This window comes from Miniopterus natalensis, chromosome 1 (assembly GCF_054644295.1).
Source record: "Miniopterus natalensis isolate mMinNat1 chromosome 1, mMinNat1.hap1, whole genome shotgun sequence".
NCBI lineage: Eukaryota > Metazoa > Chordata > Mammalia > Chiroptera > Miniopteridae > Miniopterus > Miniopterus natalensis.
In genome coordinates this window covers 188,006,814-188,032,924 of record NC_142081.1, presented here as the reverse complement: position 1 = coordinate 188,032,924, position 26,111 = coordinate 188,006,814, and the positions used below count along the sequence as shown (strand labels likewise).

The window sequence follows — 26,111 nt, the reverse complement described above, 5'->3', positions numbered from 1 at the left end:
AAATCATAAAGACAATTTTCAGCTCCTCCAACGGAATTGCATTTGTAATAATCATAACAATATTTCTGCAGAATAAAAATGACAAAGATAATTTGAAATGGAAAACACTGACAAGATGCAAAATAAATGGCAACAAATTTTGGGACGGGACAGAATTTGTATGAGGGAAATTTATAAGCTGACATATCAGAGGGCACCAAATCTGGAAGGGCCTTTTTGTTTGTATTGATTTTAGAGAGAGAGGAAAGGAGAGGGACAGACAGAAACATCAATGACGAGAGGGAAGCATCGATCGGCTGCCTCTTGCATGCCCCCTCCTGGGGATCGAGCCCACAACCCAGGCATGTGCCCTGACTGGGAATCGAACCAGCAACCTCTTGGTTCATGAGTCGACGCTCAACCACTGAGCCACACCCGCGGGGCTAGAAGGGCTTTTGATGGGTCCCTGTTAATCTCCTCAGGTAAAGTCAGAGGGAAATGATTCCACATTTTACGAGAAGCCTCTCGTAACAGTGACTTGTGTCTCACCATAGAATCTGAGGTGAAATGTGCTCCTTTCACTTTTCATTATTTGCAACGTAAATAATGGCTGCAGGAACGCTCAAATGCCACATCCAGTCCTAAGGTGTCCCTTTGTAAATGTTCCTATTGGTCTTTATGAGCGATTATGGCCTTTTGAAACCATGCAAGATAGTGGGAAACTATAATCCTCCATAGAGACGTTTGCAAATTTGAGCACCGACTAAGTGTGATATCACAAATGACAGGCCTTCCTCTGGCTCAGCTTATGATCTAACAGGGGAGATAAATGTAATAGCTAATATTTATTGAGAGGGTTTTATTTGCCAGATAAATAACAGCTAAGATTTAACTACAGTTGTCATTTGATAAGTGTCATGTCTATATTTTTTTCACTGAACCCTTTTAACATCCCTGGAAAGTAGCTACTATTATAACCTCATTTTATTGACAAGAAATGGGAGGATCAGGAAGGTGAAATAACTCGCCATAAGTCACACAGCTAATAAGTAGCCAAGCCTGGACTCTAAGCCCAAACAGAAGTGATGGAGGCGTCTATCTCCTTAACTACTGCCCTACGTTAGCGCAGAAAAATAGTAGCAACTAGTGGAAACCATGCTAAATAAATGTTCGCTTTACATCCCTCCTCGGACCCTGCCTCCGAATCCACGTGGCTGGGTATTTTGTTCATCATAGTGCTTGTTTATCCGCCCATTTGATTTGCTGCCCTTTGACTATGATAAACAGGACATGTCTTCATGCTGGAGGGGGCCTCCGAGCTGGGTTTTCAGGTGCACACAGGCAGAATCTTGCTAACAGATATTTTCAATGGGAGAAGACATTTCAGTTCAATCTCTTAAGCTTCTTATTTAAAAAATTCTGCTTACTTTGAACAACATAATAGCAACAGGCGTCTTCCATCAGCCAGGTACTACGATACACCCTAGGAGGAGCCCCACCCCGTGAATAACCGTCCTAATAAAAGGTAATAGCATGGCCAAGGGCACGAGGAGGGAGAGGGTGATTTTTCTGTTAAGGAAAAAGAATTGTTATGTTTTTCTATTGCCCCAGCGTTTTAGAAATCTTTACCTGAGACCGACTGGAAATACTGCAAGGTCCAGGCGATCAACACGGACAGCAGGAAGGTTCCCAGGAAGTAGACCTGCAAACGCCAGGAGCACGCATTAGAGGACTGACAGGGGCAGGGACCACTGGGGGGCTGGCTGGAGACGGTCCCTACCAGGGCAGAGTGCAGGACAGCACCCCAGATGAGCCGGAAGTGAAGGTAGAGCCAGGCCAGGGAGCAGGGGCTCAGGGACTCCTCGCTACTGTGGCTCCAGCACCTGCAGACACAAAGCACAGGCACCTTGACGTGTCAGCGGACCTTGGTGGCATTACTCCTGACCGGCATTTTCAGATCCTCAGAACCACCTCCTTCTGTTTGGGGACAATGGGCAACTTGAGATGAGAGACAAGGGAAGAAAGCCAGTTCTCAGGGGTTGAGGCCTACCCTAAAATTCTAGGATCCTGCCAAAAATCTCAGGAAAAGGTCACTTCTGTCCTTACTAAAAAGCCAATAGGTCAAGGAGGTCCCTGAAGCACGAGGGCTGCCAGAGCAATGCTTCTGTCCAAGTGTCCATCTGAAGTCCAGACGTCAGAATGCCTCCCTATCGTGCAGAAAAGCATGGTCTAATCTGACATGTTATTTTCCCCGCTCTCGTGGAAAACCTTGAGCAGCACCTTAGCTTCAGATCAAGCTCATTCTGTATCTTAAGCCTCAGAAACTAGAAGACAGAAGTAAACTTGGGTCCAGCTGAGTGTTCTCTGCTCAAAACAAATCCCGGGCCCTTTGTATAACAAGGGACGTTACAAAGTAAGAGTCAGGCTAAGTTGGGGCACAAGCCAACAGCACCCACTGGGGTTCCTCCAGATTCCACAGCATTAAAGAGGCTCTGAACTTACCTTTCGTAAAGTTCCTGGAGGATGGAGATGTTATTCGAATGGATACTTGGGTCAATTTCCAAGAAATCCAAAATGTGATGTGGGATTATAGCACCTTCCTCAATGAGCAGGGCCAGGTTAAAAAATCCCTGCAAACGACACAAACCAACCTCGTCAGCTTCTTATAATAAAACTCAGACACACACCCTTCATCAGAATGTAAACTTTTACAACCTCTAGATATTTTTTTTCAGTCCCTAGAGCCAGATGGTTTTGTCATCTTCATTGATGAATTGTTTCCCTAAATATATGCATCTGAGAAATTTATTTGCAGGAGAACCAGGAGGCTTTTGGAGGATGCTGGGTCCCATCTGCTCAGAAGCTAGTCAACCGGGGATCCGTCCTTTCATGCTCATTCTCCCAAAACAGAAGCCGCTGGAAAACGTGCTCTTGTGTCATCAGCAGAACCGGAACGCCAAGTCGAAGGCCATGTCCATCACTTATGACTATGCCCTGGGTCACCATCAGCACGTCAGAAATTTAACAGAATGTTTTTATGGCCGGGGGTGCTACTGATGACTGCCATTCTGACGTAGGGAGTCTCTCCTATGCACAGAATAACGGATGGGTGTTTGTCCCAGCCTTTCTAGGCCAGTGTGGAAAACCTCCTCTCATGATTCCTCTTGGACAGACCTCCACCCTGGTACCTTTCCCTACATTATACACCTTGTTCTTGTCCCTCAGAGGTAGGATCTGACTCACTGGGCTGTGAAGGTCCAGTAAAATAACATAGTTAAGAGCCTGACAGTAAAGGTCCTTCATCAAGGATGGAAGCTGTTATACTACCTGGAGGAGATGCACTGTCCATCATTAGCTGTGGCCAGACCAAGAAATAAACAAAAGATGGCCTTACTCAGCATCAGGGCTTTACGAATTTCACTGATTGTTGCCCTTCAAAGAATTCAAGGTCATGTTTTAATGACATATTCTCCTTTTGGCCTTTCCTTTCAGTTGCCACTGACAGTAATCTCATGCAAATCATCATCCACCTGGGTGTATAACCAGGACTCTCACAGCAGGGTTCCGTGCACGGGGGGTGAGGAGGGGGAGCTCTGATGCCTGGGCAGGGCACATGCCCAGGTTGCTGGTTTGATCGCTGCTCGGGGTGCACGCGGAAGGCAACCTATCGATGCTTCTCTCTCACATTGATGTTTTTCTCTCTCTCCCCCTCCCTTCCTCCCTCTTCCTCTCTCTCCAAAATCAGTAAAAACATAAAAAAAAGTCACTGAGAGCAAAGTCTTATCGCTGAAGTACTGGCCCAACTATGCAAAACAAACCACTTCCATTTTGACCACAGTTGCAATTTCTTGAGTTTCTACCCAGTTAGTTTGATGGAATCTGGTAGAAAGACTCCTGGCCTTGGAGCCAGAAGACCTGGGTTTCAGCTCTGGCTGCTTCACCTATTACCCGACTGCCTGGCCTTGAGCAGTGTACCGCCTTGTCAGAGTCTTGGCACCCTCTTCTATAAAATGGGTGTAACAATCCCCATCCCCACGAGGTTGCTGTGAGAATGGCGTGGAAATATAGTAAGTGCTCACAAAGGTTTAGCATTAGGGTTACTGTCCTCACAAGGTCTTTGGGAGGGACTTGTGAAAATGCATGGGAAATAACCCTGCAATCTGTGAAGCATATACAGGCAGAGGGCTGGTGAGAACTGTAGGCCTTGCAACCTCACCAATGGGCACCGCCAGAACTCATTTCTGTAGCCGCTGCTGTTTACCTGTGAGTCTCCATCCAGGGCCGCTTGGGCGTACATCTGCACAGACAGCTCCAGGTCTTGTGACTGGTTTTGGTGGCCATAGTAGTAAAGGTCTCCCATTTTCAGATACGCTGCGGGACACAAAACACCGATGCATTTGTCAAGCGGTTTTATTTCAGACTGACATCTTAAATGACTGGCCCATTCCCACGATGGAGACTTTTTCCTACCAGACTCCAGATACAGAACATCTTCAGGGTGGTTTTTTTTTTATGTGTCAGTAGAAAACAACACTTTTCTGCTGAGTACCCACATTTCCAGACACATTTTCCCGCTTTGCTTGGTAGCTCTCCCGAATAGATCTATTTGTGAGAATCGCAGCCCAATCAGCCGAGGACTTGGGGGGCACTTTATTTCACAGCTGAAATTTTGCTGCCTGGGTTTGATGACTAAAGGGTATTTCTTGACTCAAGCTGTATACTTTATTTTTCCTCTGAGGAAAAAGTTTTGTTTAAGAATGTATGTATATCACTCAGAAAAACCAAATCCATGTCAGGTTGTTCAAAAGAGGGATTTCAACGCTGGGAAGGGCTCACCAGGGGGCTGGAAGAGCTGAAAAGGCAAATGGTAACCCAGACATCAGCAATGCAGGAAGCTACCGCCATCCCTGGGCGAAGGGTCAGCTGGACTGCCAGGCAGGAGCTGGGACCACGGAAATGCAGCCACTGCCAGAGACACAGCCCGAAGCAGAGAGAAGGAGAGGAACACTTGGGCTCCCCCACTCCTCCCATCCTGCAGCCTCCTGCCAGAGCCTCCCACTGGCTGACACTAATCAGAAGCCCTAGCCCGGCCGGGCGTGGCTCAGCGGTTAAGCATCGACCTAGGATCCAGGCGATCAGGGTTCGATTCCCGGTCAGGGCACATGCCCGGGTTGTGGGCTGCAGCCGATCAATGACTCTCTCCTCATTGATGTTTCTATCTCTCTCTCCCTCTCCTTTCCTCTCTTTGAAATCAATATATATTTAAAAAAAAATAAAAATAAACTTAAAAAAAAAAAAAAAAGAAGCCCTAGAGCAAAGGGTCCTGGGAACTGTAGTTCCTGGGGGTAGCCCCCTACCACACAGGGCAGGGCAGAGGAAGACAGGGAACCCGTCTCAGGGCAAGGCGGCAAACCACTGGCTCAGAGGCTCTCTCCCCAACAGCTTTCTCTTTTGGATTCTCACTGATGGAAGAAATGGTGGGTCCGCCCCTGCACTGGACAGTGGGTCAGGAGACATATGTTGCATGAGGCAGAGAGCAGAGTTCAGCCACGATCTTAATAGCAGAAGCGTTGCACTCTCTCCTAGTTGTTTAGAAACATCACACTGCACATAAAGCCGTTAGATGTTTCCTCTTACTAAAGATTAAAAGCCTTCACCTCTTCAATTTAGTACCCATTTTTCTATACATACCAAATGAAGGAGCATCGATTTGAAAAACGGAGAAATTATAGTATCTCCAAACACAATTAACACCCAAGTATCTCTTGGCCAGGTCCTAAGGGGGTGAAGGGAAGAAAAAGTTAATTCATTAACATTTTGGCCAAGTGACTAATTTTGCCTCCTTAAAACCCCAATTCATCATCCTTAACCTTAGAGCTTCTATTCAGAGAATACATTTACTTACTGGCCTCTCCTCACAGATGTGTGCTAAATTTGTCTGTGACACTTCAATTCCCGTTTCTGCTGCTAAAACATAATACAGCAAAGCTTCATGCCTAAAAATAGATGATTAATAATAAATTTCATATAGTGGCTCTTACTAATATTCACAGAGAGCTTGATAGTCAAACATAAGGGCACAAAATAAACAGTTCTTTTAAAAGCACAAAACCATGAGTTTGTTGTTGTTTTTTTAAAAAAATAAATACTGTTGTTAAAAATACTGCATGCACTGATTTATTTTCTGTCTTAAAGGCTGAACTGGCAGATAAGGTTGGGAGCTAGTTAATGCAACAGCTACCTCTACTGGCCAGATGGTATGTCAGCTGGGCTGTGGAACAGCCTCGGGTCCCTGAATCCTTCCATCCTTGCTTAGAGGAGATAGCGGTATTAAAACAAAGTCCTGTGAGTGTTCTGTTTTGTGAAAGGCTTTATGGGGCTTAGGATTCTGAACAAGCTTAATTAAAGCTGAGCTTTTGTGGCGCATTAGGAGTCTGGAAAAAGAGAGGCAGTTTACAAGGGGGTCAACAGCAATGGCCAGAAACACGTAGGAATAAATTAAAGTTCGGCACCGCTAGTAACTGAATAATTGCAAAACAATGAGACCCCTTCTCATCTGTCGAAAGGGTGGCACACGATTCATAATACCAGTAACAGCAAGGGCTCGGGGAAATGGACATAGTCCTATGGCCACTGCTAGCGGGAGGGCCAATTTATTTGATGGTTCAATGTGGGAAGTCGTAGGATGCACAGTCCCCTTGCCCAGTTCTCCCCATGAGAGTGCATTCTAAAGAAACAATCGGAGACATACAAAGATTCTGTGGCAAGTTTATGGCAGAGCTTCTGATATGAAGGAAAACGTTTTAAAAATGGAACGACCTTAAATATCTGAAAATCAGTGACTATTTAAATTAACCCATGGTGCAGCCACTGTCAGATGAGGCCATGAGAAATGATGTAGCAGAGTATTCAAAAATGTGGAAAGATGTCTATGCAAAATTATCTGTTCAGTGAAAAAAATAGGCAGGATAAAAAACAGTGCAATTCCATTTTTGTATAACAGAAATAAAACTGAATACGCACATGCACACACACACGCGCAGATACATACATGCAGAGAGAAAAAGAAAACATAAAATTATCTACCAAAATGCTAGCAGTACTAATCTCCAGGTGGTGAGACTACAAGTAATTTTTATTCTTTACTTGTGAGTTATCTGATTTCCTCCATTTTCTTCATGTCACCCAGTTTATGAATAAAAATTTATTTTAACTATAAAAAGGTGTTTCGAAAGCCTCCTCATTTTAAGACAATCTCCCTCGACTGTCGCTCCACCTAGGAGGTGGTTTAAGGAAGGGTGGGGGCGGCTGGGTTAGGGAACAGGGAGGCGGATTCTGAAGTCACCTCTTCTACGCTGCTAAAGAAGCTTCTGGCGGACCATCCCTCGGGACGGAGAGAGGTGACTGGGGAGTCAAATTAGAACAGCAGGTCTTCAATCAGACACGCTGCAGGTCACGGGCCACGTGGCTGCTGAGTGAGCTGATTCTCGGTCTCCAGGACACCTGAGGCAGCCGACCAATTAGCCATGACTCATTCCAAAGAGACACGAGGCTAGCTAAGCAGTGTCCCCTGCACGGGCAGGTCAGCTAACAAGCCTACAACTGCAGCCAAAACAGCACCAAGAAAGACGCATTTTTTTTTACATCGACAGCAAAAATCATGCTTGGTGACCAGAGAGGCCCAGCACCAAGTCCCTGTCATTCTGCAAGAAGGTCCTGTTTCAAAGGTCTTAGAATGTCAAGTGTCTTCGAGACACGCGGGCTTGCGCTGGTGCCTCAGTTTCCCCCAGGGATGAATGAGGGAACGGGAGGGTGTACATTTGCCAGCCCAAGCTCAAGCGCCGAGCTGGCTCCCCCTGCTGCCGCGACTGCACGGATGTGATTCATGTTGTTACAATGTAACGAAGTGAGTCGCTCTTAGACAGCAGAGAGGCAGACGATGAGAATTTGCACGATGAGAATTTGCACCGGGGGCAGGAGCACGAGGCTGGCACTCCCGTATGACAGAGTCACTATGATAAACTTTTCAAAGACAGGATCTCGTCTCTGAAGTCACTCTGGTGGTGGCAGAGGGACGGGAAAAACAAGTTTTATAGGAAGACTTTCACTGTCCAATTATTGTATAAGCCGCGAGGAAATTTCATAGAGCCCTCGTGCATTTCCTCTGAAGAGGCGCAGTAATCCATCAAAAAGAGAGGTCTAAAAACGCCGAGGTCAACAGAGGTACTGAGCAGAAATCCACCTCTGCCTTCCATCTTGCAGAAGCAATCACCGGAGGCCGGCGCACCCCGACTCCACCATCTGTTTTCACGTAGCGGGGACTGAACTACGGGCGAGGGCTAGAGCACCGGGGCCCAGGCTTCCGAGCCGCCTCTGCAGAAACCCGCGCACATCGACTCTCCCTCCCAGCCTCTGGCTCAGGAACTGCCTGAGAGGATTGATTACAGATATTTCTATACTCCTATTTATGGAACAATTGTGTCCTCAGCATTTGCTATTTGCAGGAAGCCCCAAAACAAGCCCCCAAACTGTACTGCCCTTCCAGAAATTTTCTCAAGGTTTAGGAAGCCAGCCAGAGCTTCCAGTTTTATTTCCAATGCACTAAAGTGAAACTGTCTCCCAGACAGTCATTCTAAGGAGGAGGTGGGGGGAGTGGGGAGAGGAGGAAATTTAGAGGAAGGCACGAGGTTAGGGGCACATCTGCTACCCTCCTGCTTCAAAGTCGGCGCAGACACTCAGAACTTTCCTAATGATGCTCTGGAACCAGTCTTGGGCTGCTGGCTGGGAATTGTGAATCTGATCACCTCTGAGCAGGTTCTCCAACAATTGTATTACTTTCTCTGTGCTCCTTTTTAACAAAGCCTGAAGCGCCTCAGACTAAACGGGTGAAAAACAATCCTGGGGTCTCAGTGGAATTCAGGACCCCTGCCCTATTGCCAAAAGGTGAATCTCTTACGGCTGGAACTTGGCGTGCCTACTTGTCTTGCCTCCAGCCCGTCATAATGGGGCAGACCTCCTGGGTTAAGTATTTGGGGTGCATTTAAGACAAAGGACAATAAGGCACATAGTTCATAGATAAATACGTGCAGGGGCAAGGCAGAGAGAAATGGAACATGACGGCCGGCCTCTCCTTAGCTGATGTCCCCGGTGTCCGAGGATAGCCTCAGGCAAGACAACACCATCTCCTGTGTTATGCTTACACAGCAAAAAGCCCTCTCCTCCAACACGCTCCTCTTTTAAGCTATCCAGTGTAAATCTTGGAGCAACCCAGGGAAGCACAAGCTCATCAGACTGACATGTGTAATCTGAAAATAACGTCCAGAATGAATTCATTCACAGAAAATGTAAAAAGGGGATGGACTTGGGACATTGATGGATGATTTAGTTCTGTTACAGCAAAATAGATGGTACCAGGAAAAGCCATGTTGTGGGGAGGTCACGCTCTCATATTTAACCCTGGGGCAGGTTTGGGGACTCGGAGAGGTGAAAGCACTCTGCCTCAAATAGATTTTGACAAAAATGTCCCACTAAAATGGCTACTAGTTCTTTCCTGTTGATATGAAAGGCCTCAAATTCAGATTGAGATTTATCTTTAACAATATATTAGCACCAGCATCAAGACTGGCAAGGACACGGAGAAACAGAAATGTAAAGATGATTGGCAGGAGAGTCAACTGATAAATCTTTCTGGAAAACAACTGGCATTATCTTATAAAGTCCAACATGTGACCCTCTCCTAAGTTTATATTCTAGAAACACTCTTTCTATATGGGTCAGGATATATATAAAAAAATGTTCATGGCCACACTGTTCTTATAAACAAAAAATGGGAAACAACCCACATATGTGTTAATATGAGAATTGTTAAGTAAATTGTGGTATATGACAGCAGCAAAAATGACATGCATCAAAATATATGAAACTCAGAAACATCATGTTAAGTGACAAGAAGCAATTGAAGATTCATGTATAATAATACTCTAATAATAGAAAGTTCAGAAACAAGCCAAACTAAATCTATTGCTTAGAAATACACCCATATATAGCAAAAACTATAAAGAGAGCAAGATTCAGGATGATGGTTACTTCTGGGTACTGGGGGTGGGAGGAGTTTAATCTGGGAGGGACATACACTGCAGGGGGAGTCAACAATTCATTTTCTTAAGAAGGGTGGAAGGTTTACAGGTGTTCGTTTTATTGTGCTTTGGAACTTATATATATATCACATATGATTTTGTATGTATCAACTCTAACAGGACAAAAGAGAGAAAAACAACTGCCACTTCTCCAACTCAAATGCTCAGCTCCTTTTCCCTGGGTTCTTTCGGGCTCTCCCTTCTCTTCACCATTATTCACAGTTGTTTGGTGAAGCATCTCAGAACCCAGCTCTGTCATGCCCCTACCCTCTCCCAAAACTATCAATGGCCCAGCTGGGGTGGCTCAGCGGTTGAGCATCAACCTATGATCCAGGAGGTCTCAGTTTGATTCCCAGTCAGGGCACATGCCCGGGTTGCGGGCTCGATCCCCAGTTGGGGGCTTGATCCCCAGTTGGGGATGCGCAGGAGGCAGCCGATCAATGACTCTCATCATTGATGTTTCTCTCTCCCTCCCTCTCCCTTCCTCTACCTGAAATCAACAAAAATATATTAAAAACAACAACAAAAAAACTATCAATGGCTCCCTGCTGCTCCACAAATTAAGTAAAAGGTATATAACCTTCCATTCAAAATTCCATAAAGTAGCACCTCTTTGGAATTGTATATCATTCCTTTTTACAAATCTTACCCTCAAGGCAAACTGGGTGGCTTAACATTTTCTAGACACTCCCAGAATTTTCCTCTCTCTTTACTTTTGTTCCTGTGATTCCCTTTACAAGAAATGCTGTTCCCTGCATGGCTAAGTGGACATTCCACCCATTCCACCCATCTTTCAAGGCCTCCATTATAAAGGCTGGCCTAAGTCTCCCAAACCAGGTAGCATCTTTTCCTCGTTAGAATTCCCAATGTTCTTTATATACTGTTCCTGGCGCTTCAGTTATATTTGTTCTATTTGCCTTAGTTCATTCACTCAACAGTTTCTGAGCACTTCACAGGTGCAACTAAGTGCTGGGCATAAAAGTCAGAAGATGTGATCTATGGAAGGAACAAAGGGAGTAAGAAGTTAGGCAAGACTTCAGGGCATGTGCAAAGGCCCAGAGGTCAGACAGAACATAGGCCATGTGAGAAATTGCTGGTACTTCAGCATGAGGAAGAGCTGAGGCAGCAAACTATCCCAGACCCTACTTGTTGACATCCCTGCAGCTCATGGCAAGGCACCCTGCATGTGAGTGGCCTCAGTAACGTCTGCTGAACTGAATCCAAATTCATAGACAGTGTAGAACACACTTAATTCCTCCATCCCCTCCACACAAACACACACAAGGTATCAATCTCTTGCGGCTGAATATTCTACGACAGCAGGCCACAAAAATCTTAATTCATCTTGCCTTTCACAGCAAATTTTTAAATGTTAAACTTATGTTAAATTCAAAAACAGGCAAAAAAGCTCTAAGCTATTGATAGATCTTCTGTTTATGGGAAAAAGTGTCAGACATCTTGGGGGGGATGTTGGTGGCTGTTTACAGATGTGCTCTCCCTTTGGGAAAGTCCCATATATAAACACTTAAGATATTTGAATGCAACTTTAGTTCCCCCTAAAAAGCTTGTGAGGAACGAAGGGTCGGAAGTTTGGAGGGTGAGATTATAGAATGAGCTAACATCAAATCCGGGAGTTTTACAAGTTGAAACAGCACAAATATAAGATGTATCAATTAGAAAATAATAATTTCATAAAAATTTCTTTCCTGCTGTGCAAAGTGAGGCCACAGATAATAAACTTTCACAGGATGTTAATAATAAACATTTTTATTTGGTGATTTTTTCACTGGGCTCATTTCCTCTGCATTACCTAATTTAAGATTCTCCATTACCGAGATGCTATCTGTTGATCACATGGGCACCCATGGACCAAAGGAGAAAATGGTGTTCTTTTGGACTTACATTTAAATTTTTAATTAAGGTTCGCATCAGAGTATGATCGATGATACGTCTGGCCTAATGTCTCTGAGGCAGTGTTCCGAAGGGATATGTGCTGATTTGCATAGCCTTTTTAGTTATTACTGAAATACCCAGATCATTTCGGCAATAAACCAGCCAAGAAAATGTAGCCCAAGGGGAAAGCAAGACGGAGTGCTAGGACTGACAGAAGGGAAAATGAAGCCAGGTGGAGTTTGGAGAGGTGTGCCCTTATTTGTAAAATCAAGTAACAGCAAATGGGGGGAATTTGCAGGTCTCATGTGCAGCGTCATGGGGTGTCCTTCATCCCACAGAGAAAGGATGAGGTCTGCTAACTCCTTCAGAGGAAGGTCAGAAAGGGGAGCCTGCTTGGCTGTGACATCAGAGGTCTTGTGAGTGACTTCCTGCAGTCCCAGGTTCCTGGCCACGGGAGGTGCAGACCAATACCTATGGAAGGATGCAGCCTAAACCCTAACTCTCTGCTTCCCACAAACAAGGTGGGAATCCCGCACCTCCTGTGACCTGCCAGCGAGAAGCAGTGAGCCAGCTAAGATCCCCTGCGCTGTGTTTAGACTTTAAAACCAAGAGAAACAAACCTGAAGGGAAGAGAAGTCAACACATGCATGTGTCTCTCAACTTGATGAATGTGGATGCTCCCCCTGGAGAACTAATTTTTGTATATAATTAAACATGGAAATGCTATGTTTTCCAATCAAAAGCCAATCAGTCTGTGATCCTCCGAATAGTATTAGTGAGAAGCCGTGATTTCCTTGCAAATTGCTTTTTTGGTTGCATTTTAAGCTCCATCTTGTAAGACAACAGTGACAGCTTGCAAGGCAAGGGCTGAGAGAGGTCGCGGTACCGTGGGTCCCGAGCTTACCATGAGCCTTCCAGGTAGGCGTTGAGGCCCTTCCGAATGACGTGGCCCAAGTAGCCGTTTTTCTCAGCTATGTGCTTTGCCCACCTGAAAAGGAAAGGGGAGAGAAAACTATCCAGACTGTGGCAAATTAAATGATTGCTTTTTTTCTTCGTATGATCTCAATAAATCCCACTTGGGGAATATTTTGCTTGTTAGAATTTCGATAGAGCAACAAACCAGAACTGAATGTTAAGGAGGTAAAGAGATGCATTTTGAGAGCTTTGCATTCTGGGCCCTTTCTTAGCAATGCCGAGGAGCTGTTGTTTATGGAAACAAAGACAGGAAAGGGTCCTCGTGAACAATGTCCACCAAGGTAGGAAAAGAGGATCTTTACTTTGACATCTGTATGGTAATTGATGTTAATTTTCTTGTCCTACCTTTATTTTAGAATGGGGATTTATAACATTGTCTGGGTATTTTTCTAATTTTATTTTTTGTTAGTCTTTATCTGAGAACATTTTTTCCATTGATTTTTAGAAAGAGTGGAAGGGAGGGAGGGAGAAAGAGAGAGAGAGAGAGAAACATTGATGTGAGAGAGAGACATCGATTGGTTGCCTCCTACAGGTGCCCTGACCAGGGCTAGGGATCGAACCTGCAACCCAGGTATGTGCCCTAGATGGGGAATGAAACCCATGACCCTTCGGTATGTGGGCCGATGCTCTAAACACTTAGCTACACCAACCGGGGCTTAATTTTATTTTTTAATTAAAGCTGACATTCAATATTATTTAGTATTAGTTTCAGGTGTGCAGCATAATGGTCAGACAATTATATACTTTACCAAGTGGTCTCCTGATATTTCAAGTACCTACCTGGCACCACACATAGTTATTAGAATATTACTGACTATATTCCCTATGCTGTACTTTACATCCCTGTGACTATTTTGTGAGTACCAATTTGTACGTCTTAATCCTTTCACCATGGAAAAGATCATTTTTACCAAGAGCTCTAGTACTTCATTAAAACATTTCTACTGATTTATTATAAGGTTTCCCTATTTTGTTTCTGCTCCCTAATTTATCCTGGAGGGGGTTTATCCATAATGAACTAGCCTAATTTCCTCTTTAGATTTATAATCACTAAAAGACTATTAAAAGAATACATAACTAACAAGCTAATGAAATGGGGATATAGAATAATTTTTTAAAATATTTGATTAGTATTAAAGAAAGGGCAAGAAAAGAGAAAAAAGGTACAAAACAGATGTGACGATAAGAATAAATAGTAAAATGGTAGATTTAAAACCAAATATATCCTAGATAAATGTATGTGGTCTAAATACATCAATTGAATACTAAAATTGTCAAACTGATTAAAAAATACACCAAAAAAAACCAATTATATGCTGCTCACAAGAGACACAGAGAAAATAAGGACAAAGAAAGATTGAAAGTAAAGGAGTAGAAAAGAATAGAACGTGCAAATTCTAACCCAAAGAAGGCAGCTGTAGCTATACTAATATCAAAAAAGGGAGACTTTAATTTTAAAGGCAAGGACCATCAATGGAGATACAGAGGACACTGCAAAATGATAAAGGGGTCAAGGGGGAAGGAAAAATAACTCTCATTCTACATGACCCAATAATATTATTCAAAATACCTAGTGCAAAATTGACAAAACTGTAAGGAGAGACAGGTAAGTGTACACTCATAGTGGGAGATTTTAACACACTTCTTTCAATAACTGATGCAACAAGCAGGAAAAAACCCATCAGGAAGCATATGGAAGAACTGGCCAACACAAAGAACCAACTTGATGTAATTGATAATGTAGGTAAACTGTGCCCAACAAGCTCAGGAACCACATTCTTTTCAAGAGACTATAAAGTTTATCAATATTGACCACATGCTGGTCATAAGGCAAGCCCCAACACACGTCGAAGGACTGAAGTCACTCAGAATACATTCTCTAATCATAGTGCAATTAAGCTAGAGATCAGTAACAAAAGGATAACCGAAATCCACGAAATATATGAATGTTCACACTAACTATCCCAGCTAACTAATAAAAAGCCTCAAGTCTGTCTCAGGCAAGCTTCATCACTGAGTTCACGTCAGGCAGATTTGCTCTCAAAGGTCTTAAAACACCTTTTGGAGAGTGGACTATAGGTGTGAGGGTGATCTAAAGCAGAAGGCTGCAACTTTTTCTATAAAGGGTAAGAGTAAATATTTTACACTTTGTGGGCCACATATGGTCTCTGCTGCATTTCTTTTTTTTTTTTTTCCCCCAGTCTGTTTTACAACCCTTTAAAAATGTAGGAGGCATCCTTAGGTCATTGGCAGGCCACATGTTATGTGTGGGCCACAGTTTGCCAACCCCTGTAAAACATGATCAGATATGACATCAAAAATGTGCCTCCTGTCCACTGTTCTCTAGGAAGCCACTGCAGGACATGTTCTACCAAAACGCAGGAGCAAACCAAGGAAGAGGGCCCAGCCAACAGGACCAGAAAAGCCGAAATGAAGGGCAAGGGAACCCCCACGATGACAGCAAAGTTCATCTGGGGAGGGCAGCTGCGTCCTGAAGGAAGACTCCAGGAGAGACATCACCAAGAAGATTAAATTAATAGAACACCCGGTGGGTGGGTCTGGACAGACTGAGAGGAGATTTAGACAAATGAAGAAGAATTTGGAGATCAAGTACCTAGAAAATGGTAAGAACATAAAAAGCCAAGCAACTAAAGGACAATAAATATAATCATTACTCCACAGAAAATAGAAAGTTGTGCAAGAAAGAAAAGGTAGTCACAGAATACTATGTGGCTAAGGTGTGAACAGCATTTCCATAGTCAAAATAACATAAACCCTGATGCCAATCTAACCGAAACAGTGACGTGCTTGTTGGGAAGATGAGAGAACAAAGCATAAGCGTGAGGGGAAGCTGGAGGCGGCGGGGGGAGGCTGCCTGTGATGCGGTAGAGAGACCGCCACAAGGTTCTCTTTGTCACAACGGGCCATCAGTAGGCAGCGCCTACAATGAAGATGACGACAAACAGTGGGGTCAGCACGTCACCTAGCAGTAGATGCAAAAGAAAAAGAAGTTAAAAACTGAAGGTGACCTATGCGTGGGAGCAGGAGACAGTCTGGGGGGAGGTAGGCAGAGGCGTCCTGCTTTCTTTTTATCAGATTACTTTTTATTTTTAATTAAATTCTTTTTATTTTTGTCTTGTCCAATTATTTGGATCTTTAAACCATGTGAACTCTACCAGTTTTTAAACTGATAAAAATAATTTTTCCCCTTTTTTATTAAGAAATTTTAATTTTTTCTTCTACTCTGCCACCTTGACTGAAACCCAATATGAAAACAGAATTTTTAAAAGGCAAAACAAAAGAAACTCTCTTTTTCCAGGCACAGTAAATATAGGACTGTAGCCCCCCCATCCACAGTTTCGCTTTCTGAGGTTTCAGTTACCCACGGTCAACTGTGGTCCAAAAATATGAAATAAAAAATTCCAGAAATAAGAACTCACGGGTTTTACATTGTGTGCCATTCTGAGTATGGCGATGAAATCTCGAGCCACCCCACTCTGTCCGCCCGACACATGACTCACCCCTTTGTCCAGTGTCTCCAGCTGGAGACACTCCCCGCCCATTAGTCACCGAGTAGCTGTCCCGGTTATCAGATCAACTACTGAGGTACCACAGTGCTGGTGCTCCAGTCACCCTTATTTTACTTAATGGCCCCAAAGCACAAGAGGAGCAATGCTGGCAATTCAGACATATGCCAAAGAGAAACCGTCAAGTGCTTCCTTTCAGTGGAAAGGTCTGTGCGTGCAGGAAAAACCACAGTATCTATAGGGTTTGGTACTATCTGCTGTTTCAGGCACCCACTGGGGGTCCATCCCCTACCCGAGGAGAAGCGGGGACTACCATAGACAGCTTTCCCTTCACAGACAACACATGACAGATTCTTACACAACAGCCTTCTCGGGGTCCCTGGGGAACGTCTCCAGGTTGCCTGTTATATAGTAGAGAGAACACCACAGGGTTCCTTCCATGTGTCCGCCTTGCGCAGCCTTATGGAAATATTCGCCGGCTAAAGTCTGTGAAGAGAGATGGACAAACGTCACTCTCTCCTTGGTGAAGAGTCCTCCTGGTGGGGCTGGTTTCACCAGAGCTGGTATTATCACAGGCTTATAATTTCTGATATCTTTAAGAAACCCAAGTCAAGTTCAAGGAGGACAGCCAATCACAGAAGCCAGCCTGTGGACATGATAACCTCCACCACAGCTATTCTATTGATTAGGCTCGCCCAATAAGTAAGGTGACATGTAACTACAGATATCATTGTCATCGCATTTGATCCTCACGTAACCCCTGCCAGCAAGACAGAAGACTGCATCAGAAGTCACACCGGGTGAAAATTCAGGCATTTGCGTTTCTAACCTCACTTAAGACCTTTCTTCAAACTCATGCACGAAAACTGCATTTCCAGAAGGAAGGTGAGAATTAGAAAATGACAATGAAAAAATCCACACTCCCAGATGTGTGGGTGGGTTTTGCAATGCATAAAGATATACAGCCTCACGTGCAGTCAGAGCCAGGTAGAGGGGGGAAAATAAAACACTTAGGTATATGTTCTGCTGATTGCTATTATTTTTCCAAGGCAGTTAGCTGATCTTTTTAAGCCTGGGCTTTGGAGTCTGACAGGCTTGGGTTCAAATCCCAATTCTGCTTCTTACTAGCTGTGTGACCTTGGGCATGCGAGTTAATCTCTCCATCTGAGAGATTTTTTTTAACTGAAAAATGTGGTGTCTGATAGTATGTAGCATGAAAGGTTGTTGCGAGGATTAAATGAGAAAACAAATTCTCCAGGTTTAGCATGGTGCTTCAAGAAAAATGACCTTCTGATTCCCCACCCCGATTTGCTGCTGCCCATCCCATAAATGTCCACTTCATTCTCTCCATCTCTATAAATGCCATGTGCTCCGGAGTTGTCCTGACTCCTCTCCCCCTCTCACACTTCACAGGCAATCATCAGCAAATCCCGTCACCTTGACCTTCAAAATATATCCAAAATCCAGTCACATCTCAGCCCCTCTGGTGATATTGCTGATCCTTTCTCACTTGGATTCAATGCATCAGCCCCCCTGCTCCCTCTCTTGCCTACAAGCCTCGTCTCTGTTAGGATCCAGGAGCCTTTTAGAACATAGCACATCCTGCCCAGTTCTTTCCCGTCTTGCTCAGAGCAGCTGAGTCACACAATGACCTGGGCACCTGCCTCCCTGACCACATCTCCCACCTCCCATCTCCTAGGCTTTCTGCTCCTGCTGCTCTGCTGTTCCTCGAGCTTCTTCTCCAAGCTTTTACCCTGGCTGTTCACTTTTTCTGGACTGTTCTTCCAGACATCCACAAGATTCCTTTAGGAGCCTGTTCAATGTCACATTATTAAAGGCCTTCATGAAGGGTTCATGAACCAGTGACTGCGCAGCTGCGCAGTTTGTCTCAAGTCTTACTCACTTGATTCCTCCCAGGAACTCCTGGGAAAACGCCATCCAAATACAGGACTCCAAGATTGTATGATGCATCTGGGTTCCCCATTTCTTCCGCTTTTAACCAATATTTTGCTGCTTTGACATAGTTTTTCTTGAATTTGTGGTAATACCATCCCAGACCATTGACTGCCTGATGCAATCCCTGGATTTTAGAACAACAAGAAAATAATTGTTTTTGTTGTTATTTTTTAAATTAAACCCAAAGAGAATCAACTGTTGTGAGAGCATTCTGTATGAGTCTGAACAAAACATCTCCTGTCTCTTTTTTAGGGCAGATGGCATTAGAGAAAAGCCGAGCACTAGAACACATGAGCCCGCTTCAGTGTCTTCCCAGGTGGATTTCACGCGGCTGCCGCTGGGATTCCTGCCTTCCAGCTCAGCAGCGCTGTTGGCCCGGAATCATCACTCAGCTCCTCTGGGCTCTGACACGGCGCCCTTGTCTACAAAAAGCCTCTTATTGTCCTGCAGTATCAACAGTGCCCTTGACACCCATGCGCGCTGGGCTGCAACAGGCGCCCCAAACCTGCCCTGGTGGGGACAGTTTCTAGGTGACCCAGCTGCCCATCTGTTGATGACTCTGTGCTAAACACCAACAAACCCTCTGAGGGAAGCAGCTGAGACATCCTACTTGCAAAGCACAGGTGCTTTGTGACTGCTCAGCATCCCAGCTCGGGGCTAAGGCAGAAGGGGAGGGTGGGAAAGAAGGGAGGAGGGTTTCTGAACTGTCTGAGCCTGGGGCTGGTACCAGGGAAGGGCTGGTTTCTGATTCTAGCCTCAAGCCTCCTTGTTCTGGCTGAGTCACGCTCTCAGGTGGCCTCCTCTGCTTTCCCCAGGTGCTCCCACCTGCTTTCACTGGCGGCCTCCAGCCTGCTTGTTGAAGGCTCAGGAGCCTGCAGGGGTGTGTGTGCAAACCTGGGCACACAGTGCTCATTCCTCCCTTCTTGCCAGACCCGCGAGACCATGAACAAGCAGGGGAAACAGGATTCCAGGTGCAAACACTGCCCTCGCATGTGTGAGACTTGTTAAGTTAGAGCTCAAGTGTGGAACCAAATCCTTTTCACCTCCATTTTCACAAGGGTGTCCCTTAACAATAGATGCCAAGATCCCAGTCTGTGCCTTTCCCGTCTTCATAGCTCCTAAAGGCCACACCTCCTAGTCTTTATGTGGAATCTGGTGCCAGGAAGACCAGGAAAAAGAAACTAACAAAGCCCATTCACAGTGAAGCTCCATGAGGGCAGGGACCTCTGTTTTGTATCGCAAGCACATACATTAGTGCTTGGCACAGAGTAAGGGCTCAGTAAGGATTTGATGAATGAGTGAATACCACCTTTTGAATGTTCATGCTCAACAAAATGGAACCCAAATCCGACACCCTGAGGAGCCAGAGTAGGTTCAGATATGCGGGCCCCCAAGACAGCTGACCCTTGGGAAAGAGTCAATGCCATGTGTCCAGTCTAGAAGCATTCTTCTAGAGCCTCACACAGTACCAGGTGCAAGGCAGGCTCCCGATGGGTCTTGCAGAACCAGTGCATTTCAATGACGTAATAGACCAGGTCATACTGTAAAGAGGCCAGAGCTAGCTCTGGAACAGACCTACAGAGTGGACACATGGCTTTGCAGTGCCTCCCTCCTGAGGCCACAGGCTCATTCAGTTGTACCTGCCACCACTCAAAATGCCCAGAGAACTCCTTTAGGAATTGTATTTGGACCAAGTTCAAGAACCCTGCAAGAAATCTTGTTTTATTTCTTAAATACTCATCCCTTGTTCTGGACAATTACTGCTCAAGTCAACAGATTTGCCTCCAAGTGACTTTTGGGTAATTCCCCAAATCAAGCAATGTGCCACCTTCACCACAGTGCCTGACAAAGAGAAGGGCAATAACTCCCTGTGGGTGAATGCGTGAGAGTCACTTAATACTTCTAAGGATGTGACTACTCCAGGCCATAAAACTGCATTTTCCCCAATACTCACTAAGCCTGGCTAAAAATACACGCAGAATAAAGCACATCAGATACCAATTCGATGCCAGAAATGGCTACAGAGGTGCAAATTTCACACCTGCCAGGAAAGCCCCCACTGCCCCACTTTAGGGTGCTCTGAAACAATGCCTTCTGGGACCAACACTCAGCTGCTCTTCTATTTCTGACTGTAATTTGTGTTGAGGTCAAGAGCCAGTGTGCACTTCAATGGGTTCCCTTCTCCTGGGTCACAGGCCCTCTTGCTACCACATAGCTGGAAGGAAACCTGTTGGTTCTCTCACTCCATGCTCCAAATTCTAGCACTACAGAAAAAAAGACACTCTGAGCTCCCTAAAGAAAGGAAATGAGGAAGACCAGCCTGGTGACTTCAGGAGTCTGTGATAGGGCAAACTTGAGTAGCCTTGGGGATGGGGAGACATTTGAGAGCCAGAAGGCCTATAAAGGGCCTGTTAAGGTTGCAACATTACAGCAGTGCCTACAAGTCTATTTATTTGCAAATCTGTGTGCATGTGTGAGTACATGTTTGTGGGTGTGCATGCCCTGTGCATGTGTTTGCACACAGGGATAAGTATGCTTGTGGGGGTGTGGGTATGTGTGTCCACCCCCTCAACAAGTGACATTATAACCTCCATTCTGTAGTGCTATATTGAAACTAGCTGGCTTGATGACAACATTGAAGGGTAAACAGTGACAAAAGCAAAATAATTCCTAAACTCAGCAATAACCTTGATAAACAGCCCTGTTATTCAAGTGTGGAGAAGCATATGGGCATTGGACATGACAGGGTTAACCTTCAAAGAATTAGGCTTTTGGTTTCCCTAATTCAATGGCATTTATATCCATTCACTTTCAAGGAGCCCCCCCCTGCTGCTTGTTATCAGGGCAGCCTTGATTATAATTTTAGCCTTCAAACAAAATTGGCCTGAATTCTATTGACTGGAAGCGAATTCAGCCTTTGAATTTTGCTGTCCCTATTGAAGCAGGATTCTGTGTGTGTGTAGCTCAGAAAGACTAATGTGATGCTGGCGAGCCCTCCCTCCCCACTCCATCTCTACCTTGGGGCTGTGTAGAAAGACGCTGGCCATTTACGCTCCTGAGTGGGTGTGTGTGGTGCAAATGTTTTCCTCTGACAATATGCGAAAGTGTTACCTTGGAAGCTGCTTTCTTCATCAGCTCCAAGGCAAGCCGTCTGTTCTTTTTCACTCCTTGACCCTAAACAATGATAAACAGCAATGATTACGAAGAAAAAACCCCCAGCATGCACTCAAAAATATCACTCAGATAGGTCAGTGTTTGATATAAAATACTTAAAAATAAAACCCAAGCCCTCTTAATTATAGACCTAATCTTAAAGATTTCTATAAGCAGTACTGTTACAGTATCATCATCATCATCATCATCATCTTGCTTATATCTGTGGGGCAGAGGCCACCAACCTCAGCCTCCCAGCTTAGCATCAATACAAAAGTCCCCATTTACCATCCATTTACTTACTGGCACACCCGCCCGTCAACCCACTGGTGCTATTGGGAGAAGCTATGATGAGGTTAAATGAGTTTGGTCATCCAGGATGTGTTTCTCTGGGGATTATCCAATTTGCAGTCAGACAAAGCACTTTATCTGTGTCCGACAGGCAAGAGTTCTTAGTCTGCTGTCCGTCTGCAGCCTCCCTGGGTCCTCGCTAGAGTCCCCAGGGTGGGACACTGTGGCCTCAGAACCAGCTTGAGAACCATCTCTGAAGGAGTTCAGACCCCTTAGAATCGGTGTGTTAGACACTGACAGGAACAGACAAAGTTCCTCTCGCAAAATCAGGTTTTCCAGCAGAGGTGTTTTGTGCCCTATGGAGAGAAATGGCTTTGGGGTTCTTGTTACAAGAGAGGCCCTCAGTGGGACCGTGTTGAGATGAGACGTCTGCAGGAGCATGTGGGGAAATGGTGAGGTGGGAGGGGTCCCTTAGGTCTCTCTTGACACGGGTCTGGCAATGAGGGTGGCAGGCAAGGGAAGCCAGGTGACAATCACTGCTTCGTCCAAACTCACTCAGAGTCTGTTACTGACACACACCCCACACGCCCCAAGGAGTCCCGGTCTCAGACTCAGTGGCTGACGGGGTCACAGGAATATAAGGGGAGAGGGCTTTGCAATGAATCCAGCTTTTAACTCTAAATACTTAGCTCTATAGTAAACGAGACAGCACTAGTGAACATTCCTGTTCATTAATGTGGGTGAAGCCTGTCATCTTTAATTCTCACAGCAACCCCACTGAGATACGACTATCACTCTCATCTGAGAAATCTGCCCACACAGTGAGCGAGGAGTAGAGGCAGGACTTGAACCCAGGCTGGCGGGCTCCAGAGCCCAAGAGTATAACCCCCACGCCATATTTTCCCCTGTACGTTCCAGTTCTATGCTGAGAAAGTATAACGATTCATAACCTCCTTGCAGGGCATGGACCTTGGCTACAGAAAACACGCAGAATGTATTTGTCTCTATAGTTTTCAGGACCCAAAATAAAATCATGAATCTAGCTAAAGGTTAGATTACATACACCACATTTCTATTAGATTTTAACTTACCTATTTAATAAAACTGATGAGCTGAGCAAAGTGGGCGATGAAAATATTGTTCAGAATTGCATCATGGCCTCATTTAATTAGAGAGGGAGAAGAGAGGGAAGAGGGCATGAAGCTGCTTGGATTAACTAGAGGCGTCAGTGGGACAAACTTGTTTAACTTCTGAAAAAGCACCAGAACCACAGGATATTGAACCCAAAGTTTATCTTTTCCATCTTCTTTATCTTGAAGAAATAAAACTGGGGCTCAGAGAGGCTGGCTTACCCAAAACCTCATGGTTGGATCTGTAACTAGAACTCAGATACTTTCACTTCTAGGTCAGGGGTTTCCCAGTATGTTTGTTGTTTAACCAGAAGCGGGATAATGTCCTGCACAAAGACTTCTACTACATTCAAATCTGAGTAGTCCTGGGAGTTGTGAAGTGAGAGAAATGTAAAGTCCTGGCACATAGTAAGTGCTCAATAATATTCACTGAATGAATGAATTGAGGACAGTTACACAGTGAAAGCCAAAGCTCCGTCCTCATGTGGACGTAAAATGGCATGGGCCCAACTGTCTTGGACAAACCACAGCCACCGCTGTGACACCATCTTTGACTACAATAAGCTGGACGCACACACAACACAACAAGCCAAGCGCACATCACTGTCCTGCACAGTTGAAAAGCCCATTTTCTGCATGGGGCTCTTTCACACAGAACACACCTAAAGAGACCTTCTGGCCATGGGTAAAAATCTTCCTTTAAATGCTGATAAAGGGCTTCCCTCATCCCACTTAGGAATAACTCACTTAAAATGCAGTAAAATCAAAAAAGCTTTAAGTTTTGGGAAATCGGACCCTAAGGAAACATCATGTCACCTGCAGAGTAATTTATTTTTGTATTTGCTTCTCCCTTTAGACGAGAGTTCCTGGTGGGCAGAAATAAGATCTGAATCATGCACTTTGGGCAGTGACCAGTCCCAACTCTGGTGGACAGCCCCTCTGTGCTGGTCTCTGCCCTGAATTCCCCATCAGTGCGTGAGCCCCCTGAGGTCAGGAATGTGGCTCATGCATCCATATGTCCCTCCATCCAGCACAGAGTCTGGCATTTTGTCAGCCCTGGATGGGTGTTAATTGAACAAATACACGAATGCATTGGCATATGGCTAAGAATCAAACCATTTCTATGTTGATTTGACAACTGGAAAGAGAAAGTCCAGGCTATAAATTTGGAAACCATAACAACTGATAGGTTTTAAGGCTTTGGAAGGTTAGAAACGGAGAAAAGTCATGGCTGTTAATCAGTGAGTGGCCACAGCTGTGGATCTGGAGATGGGCCTGGCTGCATGAATCCACGCCTTTGTTTGAAGACACTTGCTCTCTGGGGGCAGCTGCTTTCTTTGGGTATGGACATAGGGTCTAAGGGTTTTCTTACCAGAGCCAACAGTTTTTACTTTTCCCAGACTGGTGAATTGATGTCTGTGTGTGGGAGTGACTCTGAAGCCAGATTGCCTGTATCCCAGTCCCAGCGTTGAAATGTACCAGTTGTGCGACCTTTCTGTGCCCGTTTCCATATACATATACAGCAATAATAATACACCGCAGTGCCTATCTCGCAAGGTTGTTGTGAGAATTAAATACGTTCATACATGTAAATCAGGTAATAAATGCTCCATCACTGTGAACTATTATTATTTTGTATGAAACACAGAGCATTTTATAGTTCTCAAAGCCCATTCATTATGTTATTTCATTCAATGTGTGGCCATCACCGTTGTCCCATGAGATCAGGTTAACTCCAAGGACACAGCAGAGGAGGGACTTCACCTCCATCCTGTGTCCTGGGCTCTTCCCACCTGTCCCCCTTCTCTCCTATGGCTTAAAAACCAAGACCTTTGTTTGATCAACAAGACTGTTGGGATCCAGCCCAAAGAAACACTTTAAGCTGTATTTTAATGACAATGCTGCCTGGTGGCAAAATTGCAGCACCTTTGGGGGCTAGTGGCCCCATACCAATCCATAAAATACGGTGTCTCTTCCAGAATGCCACAGCTCTTGCAAAAATCAAGAGAATCCAGGTGTCAAACATAAGACTAATGATTAAAAATGAGACCAGGGGACTCCCTCTGACTCTGCCTTTTCAGCAAATATCCTTTTTCATTAAGAGTGACAGAAGCAGACACTAAGTTTCTTTAGTTCTGGACTCCCTGCTTGACTGCACACCTCCAGGAAACTGCTCGGGAAGGCTGACAAGAATGGCACAGCTTCAGCACCAAGTGAGTGATTCTTACCTTGAATAACACAATGGCATAGTCGTAGATTAACGCAGGGTCCTCGGTCTCCAGGGCACCCTTGGCGTACCACTCAATCGCTGCTTCGGGATTTTTGGCCACACCTTGCTGCCCCCAGAACAACATCTGGGCCAATCGTTGCTTCAAGACAATAGCAATTTAGAATAATGTCTTCCCTGTGTGATGCTTAATGTAAGATTTTGAAAGGTGGGAAGGCAAACCTGGCTTGGATTGTGTTTATGTTGACAACCAAGAATGAGATGGACACATGTTACCTTCTAACAGTGGGGCCAGAGCCCTACAGGTGGACTTGTGTGAATGCAAGTCCTTGACACAGCTGGAAATGATGCTTAAGGAGCCAGAGGCACGTCTGCTAACACTCTGGCCCCATGTAGGCCTTTCACTGTCCTTCTTTCTGCTTCTTCTCTCACCCCCTTTTCCTTTCCCCTCCCCCACCCCCAATTTCCACCAAATACAGCTTCCAGCGAAGTTATCTCCTGAAACGTTAGGAAGACTTCTACAGAGGGCGGGAGAGCTGTTACTGGAGTGTCTGAAATGTGTGTCCTTGTCTATGCATTTATTCTTTTCTGTTTTTTTCTCTCTTTCTGTTTCTGGTCTCCTGCCTGCCTGACAGACCCAGAGGCCTTTCCCAACACTGTGTGCTCACCACGAGCATGAAGCCAGAGCTAAATCCTTTGGGAAGGAGGCCCCTGCCTCCGGGTGCAATCGGCCCTAGCAGCTCCAGTCAGGGCCTCTTCTTCATAATGAAGTCAAGGCAAAAAGGCAGCTAGGGGGGTTCTCCAACCTCCTGCCCTTTCTAGGTCCTCTTAAAAGTCCATCCAA

At 45.0% G+C, this 26,111-nt stretch overlaps 1 protein-coding gene across 1 annotated transcript in view; it reads right to left on the bottom strand.

The window, feature by feature from the left end:
- The window catches only part of SEL1L3 (SEL1L family member 3), a 92,124-nt gene that overhangs the window by 6,484 nt on the left and 59,529 nt on the right, over positions 1 to 26,111 (bottom strand). Inside the window, exons 13-23 of the mRNA XM_087816988.1 lie at positions 25,269 to 25,409; positions 21,578 to 21,640; positions 18,414 to 18,590; positions 16,869 to 16,996; positions 12,913 to 12,996; positions 5,885 to 5,975; positions 5,671 to 5,755; positions 4,241 to 4,350; positions 2,482 to 2,609; positions 1,760 to 1,862; positions 1,609 to 1,681 (exon numbers count right to left, since the gene is read on the bottom strand). Of these exons, the coding sequence (XP_087673114.1) occupies positions 1,609 to 1,681; positions 1,760 to 1,862; positions 2,482 to 2,609; positions 4,241 to 4,350; positions 5,671 to 5,755; positions 5,885 to 5,975; positions 12,913 to 12,996; positions 16,869 to 16,996; positions 18,414 to 18,590; positions 21,578 to 21,640; positions 25,269 to 25,409 (1,183 nt within the window). The remainder of the gene's footprint in view (positions 1 to 1,608; positions 1,682 to 1,759; positions 1,863 to 2,481; positions 2,610 to 4,240; positions 4,351 to 5,670; positions 5,756 to 5,884; positions 5,976 to 12,912; positions 12,997 to 16,868; positions 16,997 to 18,413; positions 18,591 to 21,577; positions 21,641 to 25,268; positions 25,410 to 26,111) is intronic.